Raw genomic sequence first — 23,604 nt, 5'->3', positions numbered from 1 at the left:
TGCAGTTATTATTGCCAACATAAATCATTACCCCAAAACAGGATTCACCTCTCGGTGGGTGTCCAGCCAACAGACACAACCACGCCAAAGATTCAGAGAAGGAAGGATTTATTATAACTTACAGCACGTAAGGAGAACACTGGGGACCTTTCCCAAAACAGTGTCTCCCCAAACAGCAAAATTAGGGACCTTTTGAGCTAAGGGTACCTGCATATTCATGAAGAGACTTGAGTAGACAAGAATCCAGCATAGAATTGGGACGAAGTTTGACTGAGTCCAAGTCTTGGTTAATTGAAGTCAGAAAGTCAATACCACCCTTCCATCCTCCACCTGGGGCCTTAGGTTCCTAAAGAACTCAAAAGACATATTATTATGTGTATATGTATCCATAGAGGGGGGAACTAGGACTCTGCTGTATCACTGCACTATTGTTTGGCTGCCTTTTCTCTGTACCTGCAATCTGTCCTTTGTTCCCTTAAGATCATTAGTTCTGAGACCTGTTCAAGGGTAAGCATTGTGGCCAGGCTTAGATCACAAAATGGTTAAGACCAAAACAGGTTCTCTTATTCCATTAAGCTATTCCTGGAGTTCCCATGTGGCACAATGGGTTAGGGATCTGGCATTTTCACTGCAGTGGCTCTGGTCGCTGCTTTGGGTGGGTTCTGTCCCTGGCCTGGAAACTTCCACATGCCACAGGTGAAGCTTAAAAAAAAAAAAAAAAAAAGAAAAGAGGAGTTTCCCTTGTGGCTCAGCAGTAACGAGCCCTGACTTGTATCTATGAGGACTTGGGTTTGATCCCTGGCCTTGCTTAGTGGGTTGGGGATCCGGCGTTGCCATGAGCTGTGGTGTATGTCACAGACGTGGCTCGGATCCCCCGTTGCTGTGGTGTAGGTGGGCAGCTGCAGCTCCCATTCGACCCCCAGCCAGGGAACTTCCATATGCTTCAGGTGAGGCCCTAAACACACACACACACACACACTCAGCCACTCCTGGTTCTCTTTCTCCAGTGACCCTTTAATCTATCTGCTTACAACATCACCCCAAAATGTAAAGGCTGATAACACAGCCATTTATTTGCTCATGATTCTCAACTTGGGTAGGGCTTGGCAGGTGCAACTAGTCTGCATTGGGCTGAGTTGCCTGGGACTAAGAATGCAGGAAGGCTTCATGAAGCTACTCAGCTGGGGTGGCTGTGAGATAGCAGAGCCCCCTCTCTCCCTTCAGTCTCTCATCCTCCAGGATCTTGCTCTCTTCCAGCGGCCTCTCTCTCCCACAGGGTAGTCAAACTTCTTTACATCAGAACTGGGTGTAAGAGCAGAAAATGAAAGCCTCTAGGGTGAAGCCTGGAAGTCATGTGGTACCACTTCTACTAAGTCCCATAGGTCAAAGCAAGTTACGGATTCAAAGAGAAGAGAAAGGTAAACGCCACTTCCTTGAGGGAGGAGCAGCACGCACCTACAGGTATAGGTAAGCTGCCAGGCTAGGTGGAGAATCAGAGCTGGAACTGCTGGGCTATGCCACAGCCAAGCAACGCCAGGTCCTAGCTGCATCTGCGATCTACATTACAGCTCAAGGCAATGCCAGATCCTTAAACCCACTGAGCGAGGCCAGGGATCAAACCTGCATCCTCTTGGATACTAGTCTGATTCATTACCACTGAGCTACAAGGGGAACTACCCTTGCCTACCATCTTTAATGCCCATCTTTGAAGGCCATCCATTTTCCTACCTATAGAAACCAGCAGACCACCAGCCAAGACAAGGCATTCAGTGTACCTTTTTTACCAGTGGTGTTATGGACTGAATATTCTCACCAAACCACCCACCGCTAAGATCAGTAGTTGGTACTGGTGGTATGGCAAATATGAAGGAAGGCTGTAGCATAAACACAGGCTTTCTCTTCCCCAGGTTCATAGAGGGAGAGGGAGCCACATGGTCAATAAAAGAGCTAACTCACTCAGACAGCTCCCCTCAGGCCTGCCATATACAATTAGAAAACAATATCATTTGGAAATGCTTTGCAGGAAGGCAGGTCAGAATCTCAGAAAGGGGAGTTCCTGTCGTGGCTCAGCAGTAATGAACCTGACTAAAATCCATTCAACCCTTGGCCTAACTCAGTGGGTTAAGGATCCGGCATTGCCGGGAGTTGTGGTTTAGGTCGCACATGCAGCTAGGAACCCACGTTGCTATGGCTGTGGTGTAAGACGGCAGCCACAGCTCCAATTCGACCCCTAGCCTGGGAACTTCCATATCCTGCGGGTGTGGCCCTAAAAAGACAGAAAAAAAAAAACCCTCAGAGATGGCCCTAGATTGGCAGTCAGAAGACCTGAGGTCTGGAGGTAGCCTCTGCCACCTACTAGCTCTGCACCTCTGAACAACAAATCAAGGACTAATCTCTGGGCCTCAGTTTCCTATATGGGAAAGGAAGGGCTTTATCTAAGTCCTCCAACAGCTCCAATGCTCTCCACCTCTCCACAAATCAAACTTTATGAATCCATCCAGAAAATAGCTGGCTCTGTACACACTGTTAAAGAGGCTCTTGGGAGTGGGGGTTACCAGGGGTCTGAACCAGTGAAGGACAGAGGAAGGCAGTCTGGAGAAGGGAACCTCATGCTGTGTGCAAGGTGGCCCGGAGTCCATCTGGAGGCTGGCAGAGAGCCCAGAGAAAGGGCAGCGGTGGCAATAGAGTAGAAGGGATGCATGTGAGCAGTTACCAGGGAAGAGGGGGGAAATATGCCAGAACTTGGGGGCTGGCTAGATGTTTGCAGGGAAAGCCCAAGGAAAGGCAGGGGGGCATAGATTACTCCAAAGTGACTGGGACAGTGAGACCAGGCGAGAATGTGGAGAAAGGAGCAAAGAATCAATTTGAGTTCTTGTTTTGCCTCAGCAGGCTAAGAACCCAACTAGTATCTGTGAGGATTTGGGTTAAGGATCCAGCATTGGTGTGAGCTGTGGTGTAGGTGACAGACTCAGCTCAGATCTGGCATTGCTGTGGCTGTGGTGTAGGCCGGCAGCAGCAGCAGCTCCGAATGGACCCCTAGCCTGGGAACTTCTATATGCCGCAGGTGCGGCCCTAAAAAAAAAAAGGTCTCTTCGTGGCGCAGCGGAAAGTTTTTGGGTTCAATCCCTGGCCTCGCTCAGTGGGTTAAGGATCCAGTATTGCCATGAGCTGTGTTGTAGGTCTCAGAAGTGGCTCAGATCTGGCATTGCTGTGGCTATTGTGTAGGCCAGCAGCTGTAGCTGTGATTGGACCCCTAGCCTGGGAACCTCCGTATGCTGCAGGCGTAGCCCTAAAAAGCAAAAAAAAAAAAAAAAAAAAAAAAAAAAAGAAGAAGAAGAAGAAGCAGTTTGTGGCTAAATATGATGAATGTGGAGGTTTTCGTGATGTATTTTTCTCTTCATCATGGAAGCATTGCATACTCACCAAAAGAAACTTCAGAAATAATTTTTGTTTGTTTGATTGGTTGAGGGTATTTTTTGGCCACATCTGTGGCATGTGGAAGTTCCAGACTAGGGATCAAACCCATGCCACAATGCAACCTGCACCACAGATGCAGTGATGCTGGATCCTTGACGTGCTATGACACATGGGAACTTCCTCAGAAATAATTTTTAAACTAGAAAGAAGAAAATGTTACCCCATATTCCCATCATTCAAACACCATCACTTTTACCATTTTGGTGGATTATCTTAGTCTTCCCCCACCCCATGTGTAGTTGTTTTCTTTCGGATCTAAGAAGCAGCATAAGGTAGTGAGAAAAGTGTAGTTTTTGAGGTCAGAGACGCTCGAGATAAAATTCTGGTCCTGTCACTTTTTTCAGATAATGTGTACTGAGTACTCACAGTGTGAAAAGTTTTATCTGTATTAACTCATTTAATATTTATACTAACCCTGTGAAGCCCCACTTTGTGTACAAGGAGACTAAGGCACAGGGGGGCTAAATAAGTTACCAAAGACTACACTGATCGTAAGTGGCAGATGAAAGAGTTGAACCCAGTAGTCTGAATCTGAAGCCCACAAACTGAACCCCTACCGTCTTGCCGCTACTCTTTTTTTTTTTTTTTTTGGCCACGCCTGTGGCATGTGGAAGTTCTGGGCCAGGGACTGAACCCACATCCGAGCCCCTGCAGTAACAATGCCAGATCCTTAACCCACAGCGCCACAAGGGAACTCCTATTTTTTTATTTTTTATTTTCTCCTCCCACTCTTCGCTAGTCACCTTGATGGAGTTTAGTGAGCCTCTTTGCAAAGCTGAATCAACTCATATGTCAAGTGTCTGGCACACAGCAGGTATCTCAACAAATGGTGGCTGCTCACCACTTGAAAGTGTGTGTTTCAGGCAAGTTGAATATGAGGTGGGGGTGAAACTTCCAGCTGAAGTCAGATTGGAAGTCGAGTAAAGCCCAGTGTTTAGGTGCTGAAGCAATGAATTGGCCTACCTGGATTCTAGTCCCTGCTCTGCCACCTAACTGCCATGTAACCTGACAAGTTTGTTCACCTGTCTGAGCCTGTTTGCCGGTCCATAAAAGGGGGATGAAAATATTACCTTCTTTCTTGGTTTGAGTATATGGGGCAAGGTGTGGGAAGTAGTTAGGGACAGGGTTTGGGCATTGGCAGGGCTTGATAAATGCAGGGTTTTGTAATGGTGTGTATGATGGAAGTAATGATAAATCTGTGGTAATATTACCATAAGGTAATAGTCTCCTGTGTTAGGATTCTTGTGTGTATAAGGTATTGAAGGAGGCAAATCTCAACAAAATCCTTTCCTTCCAGTAACCGCACAATCCTGCGCTTCATTCTCAGCATACTGTCATTGCTCTGTGTTCCCCATTGTGCCTGGACCAGTGGAAAAACTCAGAAAATCCAGAGAAGGGGAGACAGATTCCCCCCCCCCAGGCTCCAGATTCCCACCCCAAAGCCCATAATGTGGGCAACTAGGGAATGTTGCAGTTTAGCCAGGAAAATGAAGGTTTGGCTATAGCACCTCATAGGTTAAGCTGCTCTAAATGTGAAAGGGGGAAAATCATACCCACTGGGGGGAGGAGGGTTGCTAATTCATCATGAAAATGTGTGGAATCTCTTTTTGGGGAGAGCATTAATAGGACAAATCTTGCTCTGTAAAGAATGGGCTTTAAGAGGAGTGCTTCACTCAGAAAAAGCAGTGAGCCTGGCTTCAAGGAATCCGTGGTTCTGTGAAGGTCAGCTACTGTGGTGAACATCCTCTAGCTTTCAAGGATGCTATTTCACTAGAAGAAAGTCAGCTCCTGACCAGGAGCACCGCTTTGGTGGAAGAGGAGAGGGATTCTGCGCTCCAGGGAAGGGATCAGGAGACCAGTGAGGCTAACAGGGACTCAGCTCCAAAAGTGCCCCGAAGGTAAACGTTAGTACAAGATGAGGAAGCGCCTCAAACAAAAAGAAAACCCTGCGGATCAAGCAGGGAAGTCTGGCGGCGGGAAATCGCCTGTTTCTCACTCTGGCAAAAAGGAGGGTTTCTGGAGCTGGCGAAGGTGGTGATGATGGAAGAGGCTTCTGCATTCCAGTTACCAAAGGTGCCGCCACACACCTTTCGGTCTCTTCCGGCCATAATAATTTGGAAATAATTTCCCGAGGGTTGACGCTGGCAGCGAAATCATTTGCATCGGGCTTGGGCTTTCCCCCATTTCTCCTCCTCCAGCCCCTTCACTAGTGCCTCAGGCCTGGGTCCCCAAACGGGACTGGAAACAGCCGCCCAGAGCGCCCAACCCTCGACTTCTTTGGGGCGTCCTGAAGCGTCCGGGCTCCCGGGATACGGGTGTACTTCTGGGGCGCGTGGACCCTCGCGAGGCTGGACTCACAGCCAGAGTAGAGCAGCCTCGAGGGGCGCGGCCCCGGGCAGGTCGCCCCGGCCTCAGCCCGTCAGGGGGACCATGCCGCAGGGGAGGGGTCGGAGACCGCGGGGAGGCAGGGAGGCGGTCCGGAAGCTTGGGCAGCCCAGGTGCACCGGGCGTGGGCGGGGCCGGCCGCGCGGGGTTAAGGTCCGCCCCGCCCCGGCCGCGCTGACTCAGTTTCACCAGAAACTAGGGGAGGAGGAGTCAGCCGATCCCCCGCGCACCGGACACCGGAGCGGAAGCTGCGGCCTGAGCCACGCAGGAAGCCGGGACCGGAACCTCGGCAGGCCCGACTCCACCCCACTCACCTGCGCAGGTAACTTGGGCGGAGGAGAGCAAGGCAGAGGCGGAGCGAGTCCAGAGCATGTTTGGCCCTTTGTTCTGCGCTCCTGCGTGTGTCTGGGTATGTGAGCTCCTTACCCGTCCGTCTGGAAGTCTGTCAGGCGCCGGGGTCACTGGAGTGTGCTTGGGAGGATCGAGGCTGCGTGCCCTCTTCACTCCTGGGGTGCACGATGCTCCCTGATCCTCCCCTTCACTTCCTCCCGGCCGGCCCGCCTCCCTTGAAGTCTCCCTGCTGATCCGGTGTCTCCTCCTCCGTTCCCTCCCCTCTCTCAGGCCACAAGCACCTTCGGAGCCCAGAGGCCCTCAGTGTGAAGGTTACCCCGAGGGGAGGAGGGCGACGGTCCCTGGGAGGACGATGGCCGAGGGCCGCCTCTCCCAGGCCAGCATTCCAGCGGTCGCCGTGTGGCTTCTCTTCGGGGTCTGCCTCCTGCGCACCGAAGCGGGGCAGCCGCGGGTGACCCCTGATCTGCCCACCGCGGATAACTGCCTGAACAGCTTTACTCCCGGAGTGCCTGCCTTCGTCCTCGACACCGACGCCTCGGTCAGAAACGGGGCCACGTTCCTGCGCTCCCTCACCTTGCGCCGCGGCCGGGACTGCGTGCACGCCTGCTGCAGCTCCAGCGACTGCAATCTGGCGCTGGTGGAGTTGAAGCCCGACGGTGGGGAGGACGCCATCGCCTCCTGCTTCCTCATCAACTGCCTCTATGAGCAGAACTTCGTGTGCAAGTTCGCGCCCAGGGAGGGCTTCATCAACTACCTCAGGCGGGAGGTTTACCGCTCCTACCGCGAGCTGCGGACCCAGGGCTTTGGAGGTAGGGACAGGGGTGCCAGAATTTGGAGCGACTGAGAGGAGGGGCTAGTTATGGAGTCCTGCGCGAGGCAGCAGAAAGGAGATAGGAGAGTCCCATTCTACCCCAACTCCTCCACAAGTAGGCGGTGTAAACAGTAAATAAAAGACAGGCTCCAGGAGTGGGGAGGGGTGACATTCTGGAGCGCAGACTGGCGCCTGAATTCCGGTTGTAGAGTGGGCTGGTGCTCTGGGATATGTGTACTGGGAAAGAGGACCCAGCTTCCTGGGATTCCTACTTTGGGCCCTAATAGGCGAGTCAGGGAGTGAGCTGTCTGGAGGCCACCTCCAGACAGATAGGTACTCCTAGCCAAGCACTGTTCTAGGCACTTTGAGGCCATGCCAAGTGAACCTGGTGAAGGATAGGCTAGTTCTCCTCTGCTGGCCTTGGCACTGGTTATAACAGCTCTCTGTGCCTCTTCCCACAACGCAGGTCTTTGGGTGGTCTGGGGAAAACTGCCAGACCTCAGAGCCTAAAGAATAAGTCTAGTCTGGGGGTGACCCGGCCAGGAGGGGGTGATCCTGTGGGCACAGGAGCCTGGAGGCTCTGGGGTGGGGGTGAGGAGGGTTGGTGGGTGAGTCAGCCCACTGGTATGTATACCTGGTAAGAGAGGGATATTAACTGTCCAGGCAAGTGTGTGTGTGTGTGTGTGTGTGTGTGTGTGTGTGTGCGCGCATGTGTGTATGTGTGTGCGCCTGTGCATCCAGGCAAGGCTCTCCCTGCTGAGGATCTGGTAGCCAACCTGTCTGCTCACCTCCTTTACTTCCAGGTTAAGGATAAAGTGGGGTCCAAGGTTCCTCCTCTTCCTCTTGGGACTGACCAGTTAGCTAGGATCGGGGCCCCTCCAGAGACCTTCATTCCCCATTCTTTCCACCTGCTCTTTCTGGCCAGGTGGGGCACTAGGGCAGGGATGGGTCACACTGATAACCTCTGTTAGCACTTTACAGTTTGCTGATTGCCATGCCATTCAGTCTCCACTTAGGCATCATGACAACCACCTCTGAAAAGGGTGCTATTAGTAGTCAGCCTACATTTTAGATTAGGAAACTGACTCTCCTGTTAAATAATCTGCCCAGGATAACAATGGGAGACCTGGGAGACCTGGGACTCAGCCCTAGGGAGGACCTCTGAAATTCCTCACACAAGACCACCTTTCTAGTGGAAATCTGTCTCTGACTCAAGGTAGCCCAGTGGACAACAGAATTGGAGCCCACGGAGCCCTGGGGCCAGGATGTGGCTGGGGCTGAGTCTTGCTGTGGTTTTAATTCTCCAAAGTGGGGAGTTCCCATTGTGGCTCAGTGGTTAACGAACCTGACTAGTATCTATGAGGATGAAAGTTCAATCCCTGACCTCTCTCAGTGGGTTAAGGATCCAGCATTGCCGTGAGCTGTGGTGTAGGACGAAGATACGGCTCGGATCTGGTGTTGCTGTGGCTGTGGTGTAGGCCGGCTGCCACAGCTCTGATTTGAACCCTAGCCTGGGAACTTCCATATGCTGTGGGTGCAGCCCTGAGAAGCAAAATAAAAAAAAAAAGTTAAAAAGTAAAAAAAAAATTTAATTCTACAAAGTGGGGAAGGGACTTTCCTTCTTTCTCTCCAGCCTTTCCTCTTCTCCCTGTCCTCCCAGTAACTCTCTTGGATCTCTGGGGAAGGGTGGGATGGAGATCCTGGGATGAGGACACCATCTCTAGGCCAGGCTGGGCCACTGGGTCTCCCACTGGGCCAGGGCCCGAGCCTGTTCCTCAAGGAAGCAGCGGAGAGTGTAGGTGGTGATGACTCTAATTGACCTGAGCTCCCTGTGCCCTCCCTGCCTTGACAGGACCTATTGGAGCCCCACTGCGGGGCCAGTGCCTGGAACTCTGGGGTCTGGCCAGCGAGCTGAGCTGGACAAGGACCTTCCTCACCTGGAAACCTCCCCACCCCCTAACTGGCCTGAGTGGCACAAGATAGGACGGAGTGGGGATTTCCTGGAGCCTCTGGGGAGCTGGGTAGAGTCTGGACTTAGTGTAAACCCCAGGCCATTTCAGGGCACCGCAGTACTAGGCGGTGTGGGGAATGCTGCGCACCTGTCACAGAGTCCATTCGACTGAATCCGGTACAAACAGGGTCAAGCCAGTATGGCATCTTGAAGGCTAGGCTAGTGTAGATGGAGGCAGGCAAGGTGGGCGAGTGCTCAGGGCTTCTAAACCTTTCATTCTTGTACTGGGGGGAAGCCTCTCCAGGGTGGGTTAGTCTGTTCTTCTTTCCCTGGCTGGGACCAGGCCAGTCCAGATCCCTGGAGCCCTCTGAGGACCCTGCTCTTCCCCTCCCCTTCCCCTCTTTCTGTAGGAGGAGTGGCTTAGGAGGTGGAGTCTGTATTTCCCTGGAGACTCCTGAGGCCTGGCAGCTGGGGGAGGGGCTGGCTTTATGGCCACTCTGGCCCTTCTGTCTCTTCTTGGGGCGGGGGAAAGGGAGTGGTTGGGCAGGGCATCTGCCCCTTGCTCCTGGGAGCTGGGGCTCGGAGAGGACCAGCTGTGTGTGGGTGGATACTGCCGATTTGGCCCAAGGACTGATATATCACTCTGCCTGTCACTTCCACCCTGGGGGCCAGTGGGGCTAGCCTGTCTTTCTGCTAGAGAGACTCTCACCTTTGCGACTGCTGATTACTTTCTGAAAAATGCAGGGAGGGAGGAATGGGCTCCTCCTAGCTCTCTCCCTCCTTGCTTGGCCTCTCACCCTAAGGAGCCTGGAGCTAGCCCCTGTTGGGCCTTCAAGCCACTGGTCTGGGGCTTGGTTCCATACAGGCACTTTCCTGCTTTCCTGGTCTTATTTCTCCTCAGCCACTGGAAGCGAGGCTCCCTTTTCTCCTTCCTGTAGGCCTCTGCACCCTTGGACATGTTTCTCTGTGGAAGCTCTCCCCTCCTATCACTTTGCTGTTACCATGTGGCCTGGTCTTCTCACCTCTGGGACCACCCTCTGTGAGTCCCCTATTGGCTCTGCTTTCTCCACCTCATCATCCAGGAATCCCTGTGACTCAGCCTCCTACCAGCTGTTCCTCCCTCTTTATCTTCTCTTCCTCCTTTTGAACTCTTCTACCTGACATAATCCTCATTCTCTGTGGAGGGCTTTTTTTTTTTTTTTGTCTTTTTTTTTAGGGCTGCGCTTTCGGCATATGGAGATTCCCAGGCTAGGGGTCAAATCTGAGCTGTAGCTGCTGGCTTATGCCACAGCCATAGCCACACCAGATCCTAGTTGCGTCTGCGACCTATACCACAGCTCACGGCAACACTGGATCCTTAACCCACTGAGCAAGGCCAGGTATTGAACCCACATCTTCTTGGATACTAGTTGGGTTTGTTAACCACTGAGCCACGATGGGAACTCCAAGGGGGCATTTTGACAATAGCCATCAAAAATGTAAATGCACATAGCCCTCAACACAATTCCACTTGCAAGAACTCATCTTGGGGCTATGCTTAAACATGTGTAAAACAACTTACCAGCCAGTCAGCCACTGTAGCATTGTTTATAATAGCAGAGAAGAGTTCTCTGGTGGCTCAGCAGGTTAAGGTTCCAGCATTGTCACTGCTGTGGCTTGGGTTGCTTCTGTGGCTTGGGTTCTAATCCCTGGCCCAGGAACCTCCACATGCCATGGGCGTGGCCAAAATTATATGTGGGGGGATGGGGAGTTCCCACTGTGGTGCATTAGGATCGGATCGGTGGCATCTCTGCAGAGCTAAGACGCAGGCTCCATCACCATTCTGGCATAGTAGGTTAAAGGATCCCACTGCCACGGCTGTGGTGTAGGTCACATAGGTCACAACTGTGGCTTTGATCTAATCCCTGGTCTGGGAACTCCATGTACCTCGGGGTGGCCAAAAAAAGAAAAAAATGTGTATATACTAGCAAAGAATTTGGAACAAGCTCAATGTCTGTCAACACATTCTATAGTTGGATAGTGTGGTGCTTTTTTAATAACAATAATAACAACCTCCGAGGCAGCATAGGTTAGTTCTGTAAATTATGGTGCATTCATATAATAAGTACTATGCAACCAAAAAAAAAGAAGTGTTTTATGTGTTGCTGTAAAGGATTTTCCGTATATAAAGGAAAAAGCAAGATGAAGAACTTGCATGCTGTGAATTCAATACTCTCTCCCTCTCTTTTTTTTTTTCTTCTTTTTTTTGGCTTTTTAGGACAGCACCCGAGGCATATGGAGGTTCCCAGGATAAGGGTCAAATAGGTGCTGTAGCCACTACACCACAGCCACAGCAACGCCAGATCCTTAAACCACTGAGCAAGGGCAGGGATCGAACCTGTGTCCTCATGGATGCTAGTCAGATCTGTTTCCACTGAGCCACGACAGAAACTCCCAATACTCTCTTGATATTCACACATTCACACCCAAACTAGTAAGAGTGGATGTCTCTGGAGAGAGGATGCTGAAGGGTTAAGAAAAAAGGACTTAATTTTCTTTACCCTTCTTGTTTTTTGTTTTTTAAATTTTTTATCATGTGTATGTGTTACCTAAGCTAAAAAAAAAACCCAAAACAAACAAACAAACAAAACCCTAATATAAAAGGAATAAAAAATCATACCTCTAAGCAGGCGCTCTGATGTTTTAGAAAGGGCATGGGTCAGACCACAGTTCAAATCACAGCGCAGCATTTAGAAACTGGGCAAGTTATTTAACTTCTCTGGAATCAATTTTCTCATCTGGAAAGAGGGATGAGCGTGGAGATGTGGCAGAATGGTTAGGAAGGTAGGCAGTGTAGATCAGGGGTCAGCAAACTTTCTGTGAAGTTTCAGATAGTAAATATTTTAGGCTGGAGTTCCTGTCATGGCTCAGGGGAAACAAATCTGACTAGCATCCACGAGCATGCAGATTCGATCCCTGGCCTTACTCAGTGGATTAAGGATCTGGCATTGCTGTGAGCTGTGGTGTAGGTCACAGATGAGGCTCGGATCCAGTGTTGCTGTGGCTGTGGTGTAGGCCAGTGGCCATAGCTTTGATTCAACCCCTAGCCTGGGAACCTCCATATGCCATAAGTGTGGCCCTAAAAAAGACAAAAAAAAATGTTGGCTTTGTGGGCTGTATGTACAATATTGGTTACAACTGCTCAACTCTGCTATTGTAACATGAAAGCAGTCATCCAAATATATAAACAATTAAGCTGTATCTTAATTTATAGACACAAATTTGAATTTTATGTGCTTTTTTCACATCATGAAGGTGGGGTTTTTTTTGGCCATGCCAGCAGCACGTGGAAGTTCCCAGGCCAGGGATCAAACCTGTGCCACAGCAGTGACCCAGGCCGCTGCACTAACAATGCTGGATCCTTAATCCACTGGGCCACAAGATAGCTCTCACAAAGTATTATTTAAAAAATTTTTTTTCAACCATTTAAACATATAACAGGTGGTGGGCTAAATGTGGCCTGTGGGCCATAGTTTGCCAAACCCTGATGGAGATGCTGCAAGTAAAGTACTTTGCATGGGGCCCGGCGCACTTTCAGCAAGTGGTAGCATTGTTAATATGACTCCAGCTTTTTCTCCACCTCTGGCTTCTCTGGAGCTCCCACTGCGGTCCTCCCCTCCCTCAAATTCGGCTTCTCAGAGTTCCTGTCGTGGTGCATCGGGAACAAATCCAACTAAGAATCATGAGGTTGTGGGTTCGAGCCCTGGCCTCACTCAATGGGTTAAGGACCCAGTGTTGCCGTGAGCTGTGGTGTAGGTTGCAGACATGACTCAGACCTGGCGTTGCTGTGGCTGTGATGTAGGCCGGCAGCTGTAGCTCCGATTAGACCTCTAGACTGGGAACCTCCATATGCTGTGGGTGAGGCCCTAAAAAAAAATTCAACTTCTCTGTGACTGAGGCCACATGTTCCTGCTAGATCTGATTTCCCTTCCATCTGTGTCCTGGCTCTCCCTCCCCAGTTCCCCAGCACCTGTCATGCACGGAAGTCTGAAATGTCTGCCCAGCGTTCTCATACCCTCCTTTCCATCCCTTAGCTGTCCCTTAATCCAGATTGTTCCTGTTGCATCAGCCTTGAACTCCTGCCCTCCTTGTTCCATAGAAGTAATTTCATTTGAAACAGATGGGTAAACAGCTGCTGCCTCGAGCTCAGGAGTTCCCCTGCTGCCCAGACCCTTGGCCCCTCCCTGAGGACTCCTGGACCTCGATCAGGCATCTAGGAGGTCAATGTCTAATGAGGCCAGGGCCTCCTGGACTCTGTGCCACTGCTCATGGCCAATGTCTATCCTCTTCCTGTTCTACCAGTTGCTAAGTATTTAAGTATCACTCCTGCTGTGTCCACATGCCCTGGACCCAGCATCCAGGGCCCTTTGAGGTCTGTCCTGGCCCAGCTGGTCTCCTTAATGTCCACCAAGTTCCCAACTCCTTGCTCTGGCTCATCATGTTTTCTGCTGTCATCAACAACACAGAAGTTCTCTTCCACGACTAAATGAGTAAGAACAAAACCAAAAGTTCCCTTTGTGGCTCAGTGGGTTAAGAACCTGACATAGTGTCTGTGAGGATGTGGGTTTTATACCTGGCCTCGCTCAGTGGGTTAAGGATCTGGCATTGCTATGAGCTGGGTGTAGGTCCCCAGATGTGGCTCAGATCCAGTGTGGATGTGGCTGTGTCGCAGGCCAGCAGCTACAGCTCCTATTCAACCCCTAGCCTGGGAACTTCTTTATGCCATAAGTGTGGCCCTAAAAAAAAAATTTAAAAAAAAAATCAAAAATTCTCTCTTCCTTCTTCATAGAGCCTTGCCTTCCCCTTTAGCTCGCTGTCTCTTTCCCTTCTCTGAATATGCACTTCCTTGTCTTGTACATGTACCACAAGCCCCTTCATCTTGTTGGGTCTAATCTGCCTGAATGAACCATAATACCCTCAAGGGAAGTGGGTCAGTTTCCTGGGGCTGCTGTCCCTATTACTACAAACTGGGTGACTTAAAACAAGAGAAATGTATTGACTCACCATTCTGGAGGTCAAATGACCAAATCCAAGGTGTCAGCAGGGCCATATTCCCTTTGAAGACCCCAGGGGAGTATCCTTCCTTGCCTCTTCCAGCTTCTGGTGGCTCTAGGCATTCCTTGGAGCATGGCTGCATCACTCCAATCTCTGCCTCTGTCTTCACACAGCCTTCCCTTCCCTTCCTCTACCTTCTCCTCTTTTTTTATAAAGACACTTGTCATTGGATGTAGGGTCTCTCCGGTGAAACCACGATTATCTCATGTGGACTTCTGCAAAGAACTTTCTTTCAAATAAGGTCACAGCACGAATTCTGGAGGTTAGACATGGACATATATTTGGGGGGGAAGGAGGCCACCATTCAACCCACTATAGGCTGGAATCCTGCGTTATGCTGGTTTCTGTCTCCAGCCCCTAAACTGAGACTGGAGAAAGCCTCAGGCACAAGCGCTGTTTGGTTGAGGGAGGACATGGTTCCCTTGAATCCCCTTATAACTGGAGGCAGAGTCTGTCTGAAGTGGCAGAGACACCCTCCTCATGGCCAATCATCCTAGGACATGGGGACTTGATCCAGTGCCACCCAGGGACTCTGCTTAGGGCTTCTATCAGGATGGGCTTCTCAGCAGTGATCTGGGCTGCAGAGTGAGCCGTGATGGTGTTATTACACATTAACTTATTTGGCTTTTCAGAAGTATTGTGGGTTTTGTTTTGTTCTTTGTTTTGGGGGGGTTTTGCAGGGTTTTTTTTTTTTCAAGGTTGTTTGTTTGTTTGTTTTTAGGGCCACACATGCAGCATATAGAAATTCCATGGCTAAGGGTCTAATCGGAGCTGCAGCTGCCAGCCTACACCACAGCCACAGCAATGCAGGATCTGAGCTACATCTGTGACCTGTACCACAGGTCACGGCAGCACTGGATCCTTAACCCACTGAGTGAGGCCAGGAATCGAACCTGCATCCTCATGGATACTAGTTGGGTTGGTAACCCACTGAGCCACAGCGGACACTCCCACTCTAACTTTTTAAGCAGTTAGGAGTTCCCTGGTGGCTCCGTGACTTAAGGATCCAGCATTGTCACTGATGTGGCTCTGGTTACTCCTGTGGTCTGGGTTTAATCCCTGGCTCTGGAACTTCTGCTTGCCCCAGGTGTGGCCAAAGGGGGGGGGGATTAATAAATAAAAGCACTTAGCCAGGTACCTGTTTATTGGAGAAAACAGGAAAAGCCCCCTCCTTCCAAATATATGTGCATATATTTTTTTCCCTTCCTATATGGGATCAGATGGCAATACTATTCAGTTATTTGCTTCAGAAAGTTGGTTTTACACTATAAAATGTCTTAAGTATAATATATGTAAACAGAGGGCCAGAAGATGGTGTAGTTGTGAATGCCCATCTGCACCTCATGCCTGTGGCTGAATCCTAGGCTGGTCTAGTGAGCCATTCTACACCAGCCCCAATTCCAGGAGAGACCCTGTCCATTCAGTGAGAGCTGACCTTACCCCACTTCCTTCCAGGGTCCCGGATCCCCAAGGCCTGGGACGGCATAGACTTGAAGGTACAGCCCCAGGAACCCCTGGTGCTGAAGGGTGTGGAGGACACAGATTGGCACCTACTGCAGGGTGACACAGACGTCAGGGTGGAGGTGAGACCCTGGGCTGGGTCCCTGACCCCCACTTTAGCTCTTCAGGGTCCCCTTTCTGGTGGCACAGGCCAGACTGTGGCTCCAGACTGGGTGAGGTGGATAGAAGCTGAGGAGCCACTTATTACCAAAGACTTCTGCTCTCCTGGTGGGGGAGGGTGCTGATGGGGAGGGCCTGGGGCAGTCCAGGGCCATCGGGCATCCTGGCCTGATGGCCACTCCTGTGTGTAGAGGAATGAACCGGATCAGGTGGAGCTATGGGGACTGAAGGAAGGCAGCTACCTGTTCCAGCTGACAGTGGCCGGTTCAGATGAGCCAGATAGCACATCCAACATCACGGTCACTGTGCTGTCTCCCAAGCAGACAGAAGGTGAGGAAGGGGGTGGGGAAGCAGCAGCGGGGACACACCCCACCCCCATTGATGGCCCCTCAGATCCCCCTCACCAGCCCCCCCTCCTCCAGAATATTGCCTCGCATCCCGCAAGGTGGGCCGCTGCCGTGGTTCCTTCCCCCGCTGGTACTACGACCCCACAGAACAGATCTGCAAGAGTTTCGTTTATGGAGGTTGCTTGGGCAACAAAAACAACTACCTTCGAGAAGAAGAGTGCAAGCTCACCTGCCAAGACGTGCAAGGTGGGCCTTTGCGAAGCAGTGTTAGGGCTCAGGTGACATTCCCCCAGGGTAGGTGTTCTTTCCTCACAGGTCGGGAAGGTGGGCGTGGGAGTGCCTGTGCCCAGGTTCCCCATCAGCTCGTCCCTGGGGGGGCCTGGCCCTGCCTCCTCTCATTCTTCTGTCGTTCTCTCCTAGGCCCCTCGATTGAAAGGCACCATCCAGGTGGGCTTTGCTTCTTTCCCTGCTCTCCTCCCCCCGCTGGCTCTCCAGCCCATATCAAGTCCAGGCCCCTGACCACGCTGCCTTGGCCCAACCCATTGCTACCCTCATAGGACAAGAAGGCCCACAGCACCTCCTTGCAGCCCAGCATCCTCCTGTCAGGCTCTGCCCATTTTGAGTGTAGGAGGGTTTGAGGGCTGGGGGTGGAAAGGGAACAGGGGTCGTGTCATGAGGCTGCATTGAGGTGGAGAGGGCCAGGCACGGGAGAGACCCTTGATATTTGCTGCACTCTGCTTGAACCTGACCTCCCCCTCCATGCTGTCCCACCTCCTCCTAGTGTGCTCTGGTACCTGTCACCCCAGCATGTTCCGCTGCAGGGATGGCTGCTGCATCGACAGCTTCCTGGAATGTGACGACACACCCGACTGCCCCGATGCCTCCGACGAGGCCACCTGTGAAAAATGTGAGGCCTGGGGACGCAGGGCGGTGGGTGGCAGCAGCACAGGTCCAGACCACTCACCCTGCACCTCCGGGAGACTCTTGTCAGGTCCACGCCTCTGATCTTTCATCTTTACAGATACCAAGGGATTTGATAAACTCCAGAGGATCCACTTCCCCAGGGACAAAGGTGAGACCCTGAGCATGTCCCCTGGGTCAGGACTGGCATCAGCGTGCTGAAGGAGTGTGCTGTGTGTACCAGGCTGTGGGCAGAAAGCCAGGGCGGTTGTCGGGGGTGCTCCTGGGCTTGCTTTCTGAATTTCCCAAGCATCAGACATCCTCTTAACACCTTCAGAAGTTTAGCCATGTCCACATATCACTGAGATGTTATTGATTTAACTTAATGTATTAAAAAGAAAATTTCAGGGAGTTCCTGTTGTGGCTCAGTGGGTTATGAACCTGACTAGTATCCATAAGAATGCAGGTTTGATCCCTGGCCTCACTCAGTGGGTTAAGGATCCAGCATTGCTGCAACATAGGTCACAGATGCAGCTTGGATCTAGTATTGCTGTGGCTGTGTTGTAGGCCGGCGGCCGCAGCTCTGATTCAACCCCTAGCCTGGGAATTTCCATATGCTGCAGGTGCAACCATAAAAAGAAAAAACAACCCCCCCCTCCAAAAAAACAACAAAAAATGGGAAATTTCATATCACTACCATAATGGAAAGCCACTCTTATATGCTACCAACTGAGATTGACTTCTGCAATAAGTAGAACATGATAGATGATACTATGAGAAAAAGAACAGATGTATATATGCGACTATCACTTTGCAGTACAGTAGAAGATGACAGAACATTGTAAATTAACTATAATTTAATAATTTTTTTTTTTTTTTGGTCTTTTTAGGCCACACTCATGACATATGGAGGTTCCCAGACTAGGGGTTTAGGAGTTGAATGGGAGCTGTCGCTGCTGGCCTGCACCACAGACACAGCCACGCCAGATCTGAGCCATTTCTGTGGCCTACACTGCAGCTCACGGCAACACCGGATCCTTAACCCACTGAGCAAGGCTGGGGATCAAACCCGAGTCCTCATAGATACTAGTCGGTTTTGTTACCTGCTGAGCCATGGTGAGAACGACAAAAAATTTTTTTTAAATACTCAAAGAAAAAAAAAGATAGCAGTTACTCAAATAGGGACCAGCAAGCAAAGAACTTAAAGGTAATGGCAATGTCATAACATTTGTTTGTATGTACTTAATAATTAAAAATAATAATAGGAGTTTCCATCATGGCTTAGCGGAAACAAATTTGACTAGTACCCATGAGGACGCAGGTTAGATCCCTCACCTCGCTCAGTGAGTTACGGATCCAGAGTTGCCGTGAGCTGTGGTGTAGATTGTAGACGTGGCTTGAATCTGGAGTTGCTATGGCTGTGGCATAGGCCATCGGTGATAGCTCCCATTCAACCCCTAGCCCGGGAACCTCCTTATACCGTGCTTGTGGCCCTAAAAAGACAAAGTAATAATAATAGTAACATAAAATTAAAAATAAGTATAATAAAACATGGTAATAAATTTTACCTGGACATTGTTGCCTGCCAAGGCTCAGACCCTGAGCCTTCTTTATAAAAAGGTAGACCATCCAGTGTTGGAGAGACAGCTAAGACTGATATAATGAGGAAGGCTGAAAGAAAATTGAAAAAGAGTTATGTGAGGCAGCCTGGGGTAATTCTGGGCCTAAGATTACTGTGCTGGATTTATCGTACTTGCTTCTGGAAATACTGCAGATGGGCCAGATATGTGGGCCTCAGTGTGAGGAGGGTAGGGAGGTGGCAGGTAGCAACCATGTGGAGCCTACTGATGGCACGGAGGCCCTGTGAACACACACCCCTTTGTCTGCTCCTTACCCACCAGGCCACTGCGTGGATCTGCCAGACACCGGCCACTGCTTGGAGAGCATCCCTCGGTGGTACTACAACCCCTTCACTGAACGCTGTGCCCGCTTTACCTACGGTGGATGTTATGGCAACAAGAACAACTTTGAGGAGGAGGAGCAGTGCCTGGAGTCCTGTCGTGGCATCTCCAGTGAGCCGGGCGCTATGGGATGGAAAATGGGGAGGGGAAAGGCTTAGCTAGAGCACTAGAGCAGTCCCTAGGCCTGGGCTGGTCACATTTCTTTCTCAGAGCACCAGGAATGGGGGTGGGAGAGGGTAGCATTGCGGGGGGGGCGGTGGTCTGGGCACTGCTAAGGAGCAGCTGAGTCTCTGAGTATTAACTTGTCTCTTCCCTCTCACCCCCATCATTTTGCAGAGAAGGATGTGTTTGGTCTACGGCGGGAAAGCCCCATTCCCAACGCAGGTAAGCCCTGGTCTGCCCTGTCACTACTGAGTAGGTAGCAACTCAAGGATCAACTCCACATAATTGACTGTGACTGCCTAAACCTGTGTTGAGAAGGATCCTGAGGTTGGCTAAAGGGACAGAGCACCACAATCAATAGTGATACCTGCCAGTAGTTCCCGTTGTGGTTCAGTGGATTAAGAACCTGACTAGTATCCATGAGGATGTGGATTTGATCCCTGGCTTTCCTCAGTGGGTTAAGATCTGGCATTGCCATGAGCTCTGGCGTAGGTCGCAGATGCAGCTCAGATCTGGCGTTGCAATGGCTGTGGTGTAGGCCAGTAGCTACAGCTCCAATTCAATCTCTAAACTGGGAACCTCCATATGCCGCAGGCACAGCCCTAAAATGGGTGTGTGTGGGGGGAATAGTGACACCTGCCATGGGCAAGGAGAGGAGCATAAAAAAATGCATGCCAGATGTGTGCCATAGAGTCCCCTGCCCTTTCCCCATACCACCTGCAAGTGGAGTGACCTGGAGCTAAGACTGAGGCTCATGAGAATCTCTCCTGCTGAGCTCCCAATGGGCCCATTCAGCCGTGCAGTGCCCAAGGTCCTTCCACACCTGGCATCTACCTGCCGTCGTCTCTTTGATACAGGCCAAGGGTGGGCGTTGAACCAAGCAGGCCTTGGGAGCTCATTCGGCCCCTTCTTTCCCCCAGGCTCTGTAGAGGTGGCCATTGCCGTGCTCCTGGGCACCTGCATTGTGGTCATGGTGGCCATCCTGGGTTACTGTTTCTTCAAGAGCCAGAGAAAGAGCTTCCACAGACACCACCACCGCCACCCCCCACCCCCTACCCCGACCAGTTCCAAGGTCTCCACCACCGAGGACATGGAGCACCTGGTCTATTACCAAACAACCCGCCCCCTCTGAGCCTGGGGCTGCCTTGGCCCTCGGGCCTGGGGCTCTGGAGAGCTCTGGCCAGCTCTCACCTGGCCCTGCTTCCTTCTTGCCAAGATGGAGGTCTGGGCAAGACTTTGGGACCAGACTCCTCCCGCCTGTTTCCCAGGCCCATTCTACCTCCAAGGCCAGGCCTCCAGCCCCTCTCTGAGGTCGCTCAGCTAAGCTCAGGCCACTGGTTCCTGAGAAAGAGCAGAAAACCTTTGAGCTAGAGGTTCCACACCCAGTTGGACCTGTCTGCCTAGGATTTCAGAAGAAGTTGGAGTTTTGCTTTTGGTTCAGCGCTGCCCGCCCCCACCCCTTGACCTTGGGAAGGGGCCCAGGGCACATCCGAAGCTGGGGCCACGACCCTGTCTTCCAGAACCACCCCTCCCACTCTGCACAGTCCAGGGCTGGGGGAAGAACTTCCCTGTATAGTTTGTGTTGTACAGAGTTACTTTTTGTTTATTTAATGCCGTGGGGGTGGGCAAGAGGAGTGACAAGTGGCTCTCTGGCCCCTGCTTCCTCTTCCCCCTCCCCCGAGAGTGAACCCCAGCCCTGCCTGGCCCGGCACACAGAGCCAGAGCCTCCACCGCCCAGGGCTCTCCAGCATCACCCTCCCACCTGCTCCCCTACCTCCCACAGGCCCAGTCCACCCACCGTGTAATAAAATGATTTGTTCTTTCAGTCTCCTGCCTCTGCTGTGTGGGCCAGGAGAGGGACAGAGCTGCTGTGGGGCGGGGGTGGGGGGAGGTGGGGGGGAGGAATGGGACTGCCCTGTCCAACCGGTTCCTGCTTTGGTCACCCTGTTCAGCAGGTTTTCCCACCCTTCCCGAAACTGTGCTAGCCCCAGCCCCTGAAGGCAGAGAGAAGCACCAAGTCTGACCCCCAGAGGGGAGGGGAGAGAAGGCCATGGGAGTAGGGGCCTAGGGAGGCTGCAGGGCACTATTTCTTCCTGGTTTGAGCCTGTCAACAAGCCTGCTCAGCAGCTGAGGCCAGTCACCTGGGGGTGCAGTTGAGGACTGGGGGGTGGGGTGGGGGTGCACCGGCTTGAACCCTGCTTCTCATCTCTGCTCCCACTGGTGTGGGGGATGAGGACAAGGGTCCCATCTGGCCATACACAGAAGGAATGTAGCTGCTCCCCAAGATCTAAGCTGTCCAGAAGGAACTTTTAGTGGAGGTGCTCCCCTCCATTTGTTTGGAGCTACGCACCTCCTGGTGCCAAAAACAAACAAACAAAATCCTTTTAATTCATTTCTTCAACAAATTATTTATTAGGGAGTTCAGGGGTAACAAACCAACTAGTATCCATGAAGACGGGGGTTTGATCCCTGGCCTCGTTCAGTGGGTTAAGGATCCAGCATTGCAGTGAGCCGTGGTGTAGGTCACAGACATGGCTTGGATCCCATGTTGCTGTGGCTGTGGCGTAGGCCGGCAGCTGCAGCTCTGATTCAGTCCCTAGCCTGGGAACTTCCATTTGCCATGGGTGCAGCCTAAAAAGATTTTTAAAAAAATTATTAAGCTCCTACGTGCCAGGTACCGCCAATCATTAGGAATTTGGTGTTAAATACACAGGAAGCACTATGTAAGTACATGTCTCAAGTGATGGCCTCAGCACACAACCCTGGAATGATCCTCATTTTACAGGCGAGGAAACTGACTCAGCAAAGTTCAGTTCCTAAGGTCCTAGAGCTGGTACAAGAGGATGGATTCAAACCCTAACATTATGTCTCCGGAGTCTAGTCTTACAAAAGAGATGATTTTAGATTGTGATCAGTGCTGTACAGAAAAAAAAAAATGGCAATGTATGCTTGCATTTTTTAACATGATTTTTTCTTTCTTTTTTGGCTATCCCGTGGCATATGGAGTTCTTGGGCCAGGGATCAGATCCAAGCCACAGTTGCGACTGCAGCTTCGGCAATGTCAGAACCTTTAAGCCACTATGCCTGGTTAAGGATTGAACCTGTGTCCCAGCACTGCAGAGACACTGCCAATCTCATTGTGCCACAGCTGGAACTCCTCAAGTGGCATGTAGAAGGTTGGGGGCTACTTGTAAAGGACTAAAGTGCAGCAGGTGAATAAATATTTGAGTCCTTAAGTGTACTGTTCAATGAATTTCTGTAAATGGATACTAGTCAGATTAATTTCTGCTGCGGCACGACAGGAACGCTTACTTATCTGTCTTTGCATTGGGTGTGTGGGCTCCTGGAGACACAGATGGCATCCTACTTGTCTCTGGGTCTCCAGCAACCCACACCCCCCATAACCTTAATAAATGGTAGTGGTTCAATAAACACTGAGTAGATGGCGGAGGGTAGGGCTGTTACCTTACTTCACCAGTTCCTATTTCACCAGGCACTGTGTTTTGTTTTTTTTTTTCATACTTCACCAGCCACTCATCCATCCTTTGAGGCTCTTGATTCCTCCTCTGGTTTCCCCAGTACCAGGAACAACTCTCATTACCCCTTAGTTCTCTATGAGCACTTGCAGGCTGAAGTATATTCGGTATCCTAATGCCTAGAAGAGTCATCAACATGGAATAAGAGCTTAGTAAGTGTTTGTTGAACCAAGGGGAACATCCTCTTTTTAGGAAGGGGTGAAGATGAAATGAGATGAAGGCAAAAAAAGCACTGCCCTGGGATGGAGGAGGCCAAGCCTGGGTCAGCCAGGTGATGGGAGGTGAGAGTGCAGAGGGGCCACGAGGGGGCGCTCTCACCACTGCTGGGCGCTGGCTTTGCTGCAAGGGTTTGATCCAGAGCTCACAGTCCCAGGCAGGTGTCAGGTGTGCAGCGAGGAAAGCTGAGACACAGCACCTGCTCTTTCGGAGCTTACACTCTGGAGTGCAGGCCAAAGGAATGCAAATACTGTAACAAAACAACTTGGTCCCCAAACCACTGAGATTTCCCCAGCTGTTCTCTGCTCTATCCCCAGCCAAATGATTCCCTTTCTCAGAACTTTCCCGACTCCGTTCTGTTGCCTCCACCTCACAGGCCTCTTTGCTCCCGGAAAGCTCCTACTTACCCCACGATGCAGCTCAAAAAGCCTCTGATGTTTCCCCAGCCAAAGTTCATCACCGCTCTCTCCACTCAGAGTTCCGCCACAAACACATGACCCATGTTACCTTTCATCTGTCCTTATCAAGACAAGGCTCCTTGGGACCAGGATAGGATCTGGGTCTTATTTATCTCTGTATCCACCATGCCAGGATCTGCACTGAATCCAAGCAATCCCACAAATGGCTGTTGAATAAAACAGAGGCTGTAAGCCATGGAGATTAAGGAAGTTGAGAAACAGCTTCATGAAGGAGGTAAGAAATGGCACGAGCAGGTGGGTGTGGGTGTTCCAGGCAAAACAAAGTCACAATGAGCAAAGCTGTTCAGTGGGGATCATCTTTTTTTTTTTTTTTT

General features: G+C 51.1%; 2 protein-coding genes across 9 annotated transcripts in view; one reads left to right on the top strand and one right to left on the bottom strand.

Annotated features, from left to right (window-relative positions):
• Window positions 1-6,389, bottom strand: part of PPP1R14D (protein phosphatase 1 regulatory inhibitor subunit 14D) — a 36,180-nt gene extending 29,791 nt beyond the window's left edge. For 4 of the 6 annotated variants that reach the window (XM_021062777.2, XM_084973727.1, XM_005659736.4 and 1 more), the window contains exon 1: window positions 6,289-6,389. The gene's annotated coding sequence lies outside the window, so the exon portion shown is untranslated. Of the gene's footprint in view, window positions 1-6,176 lie in introns of all 6 variants that reach the window. The other 2 variants (XM_021062855.2, XM_084973696.1) reach the window with 1 other exon arrangement.
• On the top strand, window positions 6,120-20,884 carry SPINT1 (serine peptidase inhibitor, Kunitz type 1). Of its 3 annotated transcripts, XM_013993159.3 has the most exons (11): window positions 6,120-6,184; window positions 6,484-7,022; window positions 15,525-15,652; window positions 15,881-16,019; window positions 16,112-16,282; window positions 16,457-16,483; window positions 16,818-16,943; window positions 17,058-17,108; window positions 18,838-19,008; window positions 19,234-19,281; window positions 19,980-20,884. In XM_013993159.3, the coding sequence occupies exons 2-11, from the start codon at window positions 6,566-6,568 to the stop codon at window positions 20,189-20,191; spliced, it is 1,530 nt and encodes a 509-aa protein (XP_013848613.1). In that variant the 5' UTR covers window positions 6,120-6,184; window positions 6,484-6,565; the 3' UTR covers window positions 20,192-20,884.
• The last annotated feature ends 2,720 nt before the right edge of the window (window positions 20,885-23,604 follow it).

The sequence above is a fragment of the Sus scrofa genome, chromosome 1 (assembly GCF_054392235.1).
Source record: "Sus scrofa isolate SSC_HxYL_T2T_F1_AM1 chromosome 1, Sscrofa_HxYL_maternal_Yorkshire_Landrace_v2.0, whole genome shotgun sequence".
NCBI classification, from domain to species: domain Eukaryota; kingdom Metazoa; phylum Chordata; class Mammalia; order Artiodactyla; family Suidae; genus Sus; species Sus scrofa.
This window is presented reverse-complemented; position numbering and strand designations above follow the sequence as displayed.